Source organism: Helianthus annuus, chromosome 17 (genome assembly GCF_002127325.2).
Source record: "Helianthus annuus cultivar XRQ/B chromosome 17, HanXRQr2.0-SUNRISE, whole genome shotgun sequence".
In the NCBI taxonomy this organism is placed as follows: Eukaryota; Viridiplantae; Streptophyta; class Magnoliopsida; order Asterales; family Asteraceae; genus Helianthus; species Helianthus annuus.
The window spans coordinates 160892378-160902500 of record NC_035449.2 but is presented as its reverse complement, the minus strand read 5'-3'; the positions used below and the strand labels follow the sequence as shown (position 1 = coordinate 160902500).

General features: G+C 36.9%; 1 protein-coding gene across 1 annotated transcript; it reads left to right on the top strand.

The window, feature by feature from the left end:
* Positions 1 to 2329: 2329 nt before the first annotated feature.
* LOC110921577 (cycloartenol-C-24-methyltransferase) lies at positions 2330 to 9405 on the top strand. The gene is made up of 14 exons (XM_022165927.2): positions 2330 to 2490; positions 2569 to 2686; positions 4572 to 4638; positions 5117 to 5190; positions 5278 to 5362; positions 5462 to 5517; positions 5939 to 5993; positions 6079 to 6126; positions 6240 to 6323; positions 6431 to 6547; positions 7156 to 7239; positions 7315 to 7440; positions 9009 to 9106; positions 9191 to 9405. The coding sequence occupies exons 2-14, from the start codon at positions 2604 to 2606 to the stop codon at positions 9240 to 9242; spliced, it is 1029 nt and encodes a 342-aa protein (XP_022021619.1). The 5' UTR covers positions 2330 to 2490; positions 2569 to 2603; the 3' UTR covers positions 9243 to 9405.
* The last annotated feature ends 718 nt before the right edge of the window (positions 9406 to 10123 follow it).

Genomic DNA, 10123 nt, shown 5'->3' with positions numbered 1-10123 from the left:
GCTGTGAACTTGTTCTCAAACTGAAATGTCTCGCCAATCAGATCGCTGTCCGATCGAACGACCGTTCGATTGACGACCTGAAAGGTAGAGATACTTCTCTGTTTTCAAAATGCTACAACGAAAACTTCAAAGCCATCATACACAAACACATCATCCCAAACGAATGTCAATCCGACCGAATGGCCATCTGATCGGATGACCATCCGAACGGATAGACATCCGATCGAATGATCAACCGATCAGATTGCCATCCGATCAGATTACCATTCGTCACTTAGTCACTTCGCACCGTTTAGAGCGCCGTTCTTCGCTTATGCTATCGTTAACTGTTCAGGTTAATCTCTCAGCACTTCCTTCAATCCAAGAGAGTGTTTATTTACTTAAACACAATCTGTGAGGCTCGATCCCTTTTTGCTTTACGCACTATTGGGTGTTACATACGTTACTTATTCAAATCACATCGATCACACAATGCAAACACTATTTATACGCTGACCGCAATGCTTGCTACGTGTTATTCGATGAATGTTTGTATGTTATGTTTACACAGTGATTATTGCCTGACACCTTAGCAACGATAGTACTATAGTTTGGACTCAGCACCTGTCGTGGACATGGGTTGTTAAGGGCTTTACTTCACGTGTCCCAATGGGGATATGTGTTGCGCATTCTACAACTCGCAGTCACGTCTGTGCATATTTCATTGTCGATAACCTACTAGCCTTCACTTTGCTACATGTTACATGCTGGTTATGCGTAAACGATTTCGAAATCTATTATACTATTAAACTTGTATGCTCACCTTTACACTATGTGTATTGACCTCTATTTTAACGTATGTGACAGGTGTTTGAGATGCTAGGATGTTGCTTGCTTTCATGGAATCGAGTAGGAGAGTCTAGAAGCAAAGACAATTTATTTGTGTAATCTGAGTTGTCGAAACAATGATTTGCCTAAACATATCTATGTCTGTAATAATTGATTTGCTTGATGGGTTATGGTATAGGACATAATATTAACTATCCGGTAATTTAGTTGTTATGGAATTTCTCTTGGACAATCTGTTTCGCTCAGTGCCACGCCTCGATGTTTCCGTTATCGGTTGGGGTGTGACACGTAGCCTCCTAATTCTATTTAAAAAGGTAAAAGCCAAGTAGTGTACTTTTTCAGTAAACAAGTTTAATCGTGTCTTATACAAATATCTATTGACAACCCTAATAAAGGGTGTCCGTGTAGTCGGATCTTTTATATGGATTTCTTCCCCTTGGATGGTCTTCAATGGGCCTGAAATTGTGGATATATTCCACATCATCTTGGGTGGTAGTACAAAGGGCGCAATGAAGAAAGTCTTAATAGGCCTTTAGATTAGGACACCTGTCACCTTATCTTGGATGGCAATGGTTTGGACAGCATTGGAGTTAATCTAATTACGTAATCCACACAGTTTTTTATTTGAACGACTCACAGTTTCCTACTTAAATAACTTTTTAGACCAACACGGAAGCAAATAAAAGTTCTTATACTGAAAATGCAAGTTAAGCAATAGGTGAGGGACGTAACATACAATCCACTGAATCTTGTAGGGCATTATAGAATTAAATAAAAATTAAAATAAAAAACCATATAAAAATGCTATTGGCCAAATATTGTGAAGGTGTGCGACATTGGTCAAAAAAAATGAAGGAAGGTGTGGTAAAAAGAACGCTCCGGACAATTTTTTTGAAAAAAACGCCCAAGGGGTGGCCTAGGGGTCTGGGGGCGTTTTTTTTTTTTTGGGAAAACGCCAAAAAACCTAGGGCTGGCAATTCTGACACGAACACGATAACACGACACGAACCTACACGAAGTTAACAGGTTTCGTGTCTATAACAGGTTGACATGATAAGACCTGTTTAATTTCATGTCGTATTCGTGTTTACGTATTTCGTGTTCGTGTCTTAACAGGTCGTGTCAGACATGATATGACATGTTAAGACTTAAGACCATTATACGATACATGTTAAGACCTGTTAATAGCTAAATATTAGATATGTAGTAACAGGTCGTGTTCGTGTCTTAACGGGTTGATTTTTTCGTGTCTTAACATGTCGTTTCGTATAACCTGTTTATTATCAGGTTCGTGTTTGGAAAATCGGACATGATAATATTTCGTGTCGTATTCGTGTTCGTGTTTACCAGTTTTGAGTTCGTTTCTTATCGTGTTTGAGTTTTAACAGGTCGAGTTAACATGATATGTCAGCCTAAAAAAAACTCCACTGAAAATGCAAGTTAAGCAATAGTTGAGGGACGTAACATACAATCCACTCAAAACATTTGAAAACTTTGAAAGAACGTGAGTGGGATGTTGCAAGCATCCAGCCGGCTGAATCCCCATCCCCATCCCCATCCCCACCACGTGTATTTGCTGATTTGGCCACTCCTTTTTGAACCAACATCTCCTTCCTTCTTCGCTCTTCATTCCTCCAAATTCTGCATTCTCACAAGCAAGTTGTAAGTTTTCCTCATCATTTTCCGTTTATCCAACGCTTAATTCTCCCTTTTCATAACCATTTTTTCTGCAAATTCCAGGCATTGTTCGTTTGTTAATTGACGAACGAGTAGTTATGTCGAAAGGTGGAGCGTTTGATCTTGCGTCTGGACTCGGTGGCAAAATCGAGAAGGATGACGTACTTTCGGCTGTAGATAGGTATAGATCTCTGTTTATAACATGTTGAATGTGTGGATTAGTTTAGGTTTTCGAGCGTTTATTTGGTTATATCGAGATCTCAAGTGTTTCAAAGTGTGTGTTTTTTGTAATTGTGATTGGTTTTTATTTGTTGTAGGAAAAGTTGCTAAATGTTACAAGGGTTGTATTACTGTTGTATTGGTAACATATTGTATGGATTTTCTGTTAACTCATACTGAGAGCATCTCCAATGGTAACATTTTAAGACCACCAAAAACCTTCACATAACCATAGTTGTGAAAAGTCATCGCCACTTGCGCCTAGGCCCAATTTCCTAGCGAGTTGAGGCAATTGCGCTTTAGTTCTCCAGGTGATGGTTCATGTGCAGATTCCGCGTGAGATTTCTAGATTCCTGAGAGTTTTCGGTCAATTCTCTAAATTCTAGCAAGATTCCAGCTAGATTTCTACTTTTATCTAATGAAACTACTTTTCTACACTAATAAACTAGCATTTTGTAACTTTTGGTATTAAATAGACGATATTAAATGTTATATAATAGCTTTAGTTTATTATTTTATTTGAAGAATAGTATTAATTTTCTATTATATAATTTTTTTTTGTTGTGTGCTTTATTTTTCTGAGGGCCGCGCTTTTTTTGCGCCTTGAGTGCGCCTAACTCATTTAATAACTATGCACATAACATGCCACATCAGATTTCAAGCCAACCTTAAAAACCTCTATATTTCCTCCAAACCTAGACGAACCTCCACCTCACACTCTACTTTTATATAAAATATATTTAAAAAGAAAGGTTGGTGTGTGTGGTCCCCACCATCTTGGTCCGTTGAGGTCCTTGGATACGGAACCAATAAATCCAGACCCCCCCCCCCACCCCACCCATCCACAAATGGGGAAATTGGTTTGTGAGGTTGGTCCTTGATTTCGGAACACTTCACCTCATCTCCATTGGAGATGCTCTAAGCTGGTGTTTGTTTTTCTATAAAAGATTTGCGCAAGCTCTTCTGTCTGCGCCGCGCAGACATTGCCATCTGCAGACTGTTTGTTTTTCCGAAAACATTTCATTAAAAAACGTCTATGCCAGCTCTTCTTGGTGCAGACTTGGCCCAGCCACTACAGAGGTTTGGTCCACCTCTTCTGCTACAGATATCTGCAGATGTGGTCCGCAGACTTCGGACATTTTACCTCTTAAAAAACAAACAACACCTAAGTGTTTAAACAAGATTGTTTTCTGGTGGAAATGATTAGCCTTGAGGATTTGTGGTGGTCAAATTGTAGATCATGTTTGCTTGTATGATTATATCTGATATGATGTTTTCAGTTATGATGAATATTCTTCGAAAGAATCTATATAGGGGTGTTTGATTTGTGTTTTCAAAGTGATATTATGATTTCAAGGATGATAATCATTTTTTTTCTAAAGCAAAGGTGATGGATGACCCCCACCCCCCATAGGGCTAGTGTATTTATGGATATTCTCAATGTTTTGCACTGTGTTAACATATGCGTGTTGCGTGTGTGACGTGTATATACGGTTTCTTCAGAAAAGGAATGGTTAATGGCTTTGTTCTTCGTAAGGTGTATTGGTTTACCTTTGTCGGTAAAACAAACAAACAAACATAAACCTTAATGGAATTCAAATAAGATATTTATTCTCCAAGGGTAATCAACTTTGCATCATATTGTATTAAAATGGTTATAAATAAAAGTAGTTATGCACTTGTACTTGAAATGTTGAACAGTAAATCATCGTTATAATCTTGGTAGTAGAACAACTGATAGAGAAACATGGTAGTTTAAGCTGTAAGAATCTATTGGGTTCAATTTTTAATGCATGCATGATGCTATAGAGATTGAACTTCTTTTTGTTTTGTGGGATTCAATACAGGTATGAGAAGTATCACTCGGATTTCGGAGGTGTGGAGGAAGACAGAAAGGCTAACTACACTGACATGGTAAGTAACACATGCTGCTCTTTCAAGTATTGTTCCACTTATCCAAGTATACGTATTCTTTGATTTTATATTCTCTAAAATGCATTCGAGTTGCATCTTAACAATGCTTGTTGTGTATGCATAAAATTTAGGGGCGGAAATTGTGTCGGGTTGGCAGATTTAATTGATAAACCCGAACACGACCCATAATCCCATATATATGTTCTTGTCAAAGATATCAACCCTAACCCCAACACACTTACATTCGTGTAACCCAAACATGACCCGTTGTTAAAGTTAAACCCATTTATCTAAACAAGTCAAACGGGTTGTAAACAGGTTGTGGTCAAGCTGCAAACGTGTTAAACAGGTTAGCGGGTTGTAACAAATGGGTTATACGGGTCGTAAATGGATTGGCGGGTTGACCTTCTCATTTTGTGTTTTCTATTCTATTTTAAACGGGTTGATATTTGACTACAAATGTTTTGTTTTATTTCAGGTTAACAAATACTATGATCTTGTCACAAGCTTCTACGAGTATGGTTGGGGAGAATCATTCCATTTTGCCCCAAGGTTGTAATACTATTGGTTACAAATATCATGATCTTGAATGTAGATCGGTTTAATCAGTACTAAAGATTATATTCACTTAATTTGCAGATGGAAAGGGGAATCACTTCGAGAGAGCATTAAGCGACATGAACATTTTCTTGCTTTACAACTAGGCTTGAAGCCTGGACATAAGGTCTTATACAACTGTTTTTTGATTAATGGTATAATTGATACCAAATGTTTTACGCCTGTTTTAAATTTATAAGTTTTAACTTTACCCTGTTTTTCAAAGGTGTTGGATGTAGGATGCGGAATCGGTGGACCGTTGAGGGAAATTGCTCGATTTAGGTAACTGACTGTGAATGTATGTATAAATCAAGTTTATATAAGAGTAAACAGTAAAGTACATGGATGGTCCCTATTGTTTACCAAAAATTTGGATTTGGTCCCTGTGGTTTACATTTTGTAACGCATTTAGTCCCAGATTTTTCCAAAAGTACATGGACTAAATGTGTTACCAAGTGAAAACCACGAGGACCATTCGTGTACTTTTGGAAAGCTAGGGACCAAATCTAAAATTTTGGTAAACCGCAAGGACCATCCATGCAGTTTACTCTTTATATAAACACGAATGGCATTTAGCTTTAGTACTACCCTGTTTTTAGTTTGCTGAAACGTGTATTTAGCTTATATCAGTTTTGACATCTATCATATGTCACAAATAAAATTATCAATATTATAGTGTTTGACTCGGGTCAACTTATGGCAGTTCGACATCTGTGATGGGCATAAACAATAATGAATATCAGATTACAAGAGGAAAGGTAAATGCTGTTATATACTTATATAATACTAATTCCTTAGCAAGATGAAATTTAAAATAACTATATATTTCTATGTTTTCGTTAGGCCCTGAACCGAGTTGCAGGAGTTGAAAAGACCTGTGACTTTACAAAGGTCAGTTTCTGTCAAACATCCAACCACACTTATTTAAGTGCACACACACACCCGATATATACACATACATACAGAAGACCTGATTGTAAGTTTGTGATCCAAAATTGGTACAGGCTGATTTCATGAATATGCCCTTTTCCGAAAACAGTTTTGATGCGGTGTATGCAATTGAGGCTACTTGCCATGCTCCAGATGCGGTACATAAGTTTCGTCAACCAAATCTTTGAGATTGGGACGTTTTTCTAAAGTTATGATTTTGATCTATTTTGACATATTTTAATAAACTACTCATTTATGATGTAAGGTTGGATGCTATAAAGAGATATATAGAGTCTTGAAGCCTGGTCAGTCGTTTGCTGCATATGAATGGTGCATGACCGATGCATTTGACCCCAATAACCAAGAGCATCAAAAGATTAAGGTATACAGAGCTAGTTTCCAGACACCTTAAACAATCCAAGTTTGACCTCTTATTTTTGTAATTTAAAATCATTCTGATTTGAATTCAAATATTCTGTAACCCAACTGGTTGAAGTATATATGGTAGTGGACCCAACGGGTCAAAACGGGCTCAGGTGAAACTGATCATTTTAAGTACAGATCAAAACGGGTCAAGTTGGGTTGACCTGTACAGATTTCCTTGTTCCTCTTTAAACCTTTTTTTTTTCTTTTTTAAAGAACTAATATGCTGTTAATACGAAAAACTTTTTTTTTCTTTTTATAAAGAACTAATATGCTTTTAATACGATAACAATCAACATCTTTGAATAATGTGATTACAGAGATTGTATGCATTAAAAACAGATCTTTGCTGACTTACAAGCAATCAAGCCATTTGACCCGTTTCCCATAGGTTATTTTATTTGACCCGTTTGAGATAGATATCAATTCATTGATAAGTGAGTCAAATCGTGCCAAATTACCAGAAAATTATCATATTATAACATTTGAAGATGAACCAGTAGGCGGTATGTTTATCCACAACTTTAAAGGTCATATAATAATATATATTTTCTTGATAACAAACAGGCAGAAATTGAGATTGGTGATGGTCTTCCAGACATAAGATCAACTAGACAATGTCTTGCAGCTCTAAAAGAAGCGGGTTTTGAGGTTTGTAGAACATATTGACATATTTTTTTTACATCTATTGGCAAAGAAACTAACATTTTTTTGGGTATTAATAAGGTTATATGGGAGCAAGATCTTGCTAAAGATTCACCACTTCCTTGGTACTTGCCCCTGGATACAAGTCATTTCTCTCTCAGTAGTTTCCGCCTCACAGCCGTCGGACGCTTCATCACAAAGAATATGGTATGTTTTCAACAAATTAGTGGTGTTTACAGTTCAGTTCGGACGGTTTGATGAGAACTTGGGCCGGTCACTAATTACGGTTCATAAAATAACAAACCTAACCGGACAGGTTGGTTTGGCTGGCAGCAAAACGTTTCTGTTTGACTGTTTGGACTTTTGAAAAAAAAATCATTTAAACTCGTTAATGTATTAAATTTTCTTAAAAGATGATTTATAAATGATATACACTAGAATTTTGACCGGTGCCGTGCGCCAGTGGCGGAACTAGCCCATTAAATCAGGGGTATCCCAAAATTTTCTTTTTACCGTGCAATCATACAATATTAAAAAAACGATAGCGGCGACATCAAATAAAGTATAATCTGGAAATCCATCTCCGGCGAACGTTCAGACAAACTCACCGGCATAACCAATAGCGGCGACACGCGTATTAACGACGGCATTTTGTTCATTAGCGACGGCCTCATTACCGGCAAACATGTCGCCGCTAGTGATTGTTGATTTTTTTATCGAACCAGTATTATTGGTAGCAGCAAAACAGGAGATCAGTGCGTAAAGGATGGCCAACGACGTTTGGTTTTCTTCCAGATCAGAGCGACGATCAAAAATAATGCCGCCATACGTATTTTGTGATTTTTTGGGCTAATCTGATCAGTCGGGCTTATCTAATCAATTGGGTCATTGTTTCAATCGGGCTCCCTTATTTTTATTTTGTAAGTTTTGGTTGGTCAAGGATATCCTTGTATTATTCTAAGGGTATCCTTTGTATAAAACCGAAAAAAAAAAAAATACACTAAGCATACGGACTTCAGCCGTAGCCCGTGCTACGGCTCACATAATAGTGGTTCCGCCTCTGCCGTGCGCTGCGGCGGCAAAGTCGCGTTTGTGACTTTGTTATACGCGTAACGAATGTGAAATTACACGTTTTTCACTTTGTTACACATGTTATGTTCATGACATTAACGTCATTAAACATAGATAAAAAGAGTATGTCTCAGATGTTGCAGTGTAAAATCGTAAAAGTAATTTAAACAAAAGGAGGTATCAAGTTGTTAAGTAGAAAAGGTTGGAGGATCAAATGTTGTCAATTAACAAAAGTTAGAAGTGAATGTGTAACTTACTTAAAGATAAGGGTTAATAGTGTTTCATGTCAAAAGTTTTAAGGGTTAATAGTGATTGTTGTCAAAAGTTTGAGGGTTAATGAATGTTGTCGAAAGTTGAGGGTTAATATGTGAAAGTTGTCAAAAGTTGAGGGTTAAAAGAGAGACCTTTCCCTTTAAGATATAGTAAATAAATATGTATAACTGCATATTCAAAAATAAAATAAATAAAACAATAAAGGTAAACAGGCTGTTGGTTTACATGGCCAGTTCTAAGTTCCTAACCATGAATCAAACTGTTTAAACCCACTTTTTAAACAGTAACCCGTGGATCGAGCCTTACAAGTCTCAAATCAGCCAAAGCGTCTGATTTGCTTTGGTTTGGTCAGTTTAACGGTCCATGAACTCCCCTAGTAAAACTAATGGTTTTGGTTTAGATAATGTTGATTAGTGAATTGATATTTGTAGGTTGTGGCCCTAGAATATGTGGGACTTGCCCCTAAAGGTAGCCAAAGGGTTCAGTCCTTCTTAGAGAAAGCTGCAGAAGGGCTCGTTGCCGGTGGAAAGTGAGAACCTGAAACTTTAATTAAATTACATTTTAATTTGTTTTTCTTCTTACACTAATATTATCAAACAAATTTATGTCTCAGGAAGGAGATATTCACACCAATGTATTTCTTCTTGGCAAGGAAACCACAATAAGTAAAGGAGAGATGTTATGCCTAGCTTTGTTCTCAAACTGGTTGTTTCTTTATGTTACTACTGATCTTGAAATCTGCAATATTTATATTATAAATCGTTCGGTCTAGACCATTAATGCATTCATGGCCGAAACTGTAGGGGTCGGTGAGGTCCATTGGTTAAATTTTCTATTATTGGGTTGGGAATTGTGGCAGGTTTTGATCGTTGAACTTGAAGTTTAACACGACCACTTACATGTATTTGTGTCAAAGATGTCAACCCTAGAGAGACTTAAAATCAGTTAACCCATTTACTTGCACGAGTCAAAACGGATTGACATGTTACATGTTGATGTGTTGAAATCATGCTGTAAGTGCGTACCCTTAAATTGGCATAAACATGCTAGTGGGTTGTAATACACGTGTTTAACGCGTCATAAAAAGGTTGGTGGTCGACCTATTTAGTCAAATGGAGTAAACGTGTCAATTCAAACACAACCTATTTAATTAACAGGATTAAAGAGGTCAACTCAAACACATGTTATTAAACGAATTAGATGCAACTAACCCAAAATTTAATGATTTTTGCTTCATTTCAAAATTTAACCTCTTTTTTTCTTGTTGATGTCGTTTTCTTGTAGTTTTACTCCCTTTAAAACTAGTCCCTAAGCAGAGAGAGATAAACAAGGTTAATCATATCACTATGTATCAACTACGATTTTATTTCTGAAAGAATTTAAGGACGATAAAATTTTAATGGTATACATAACATATAGAATTCGGAAAACTATGGGGAGGCTTAACCTCCCTCGGTCAATCCTTAATGGTCCGTTACTGCTAACGAACTGTATGCTTTTTTTTCTTTCGTCATGTTATATTCTATTCCTAGTATGTGATTGTGGA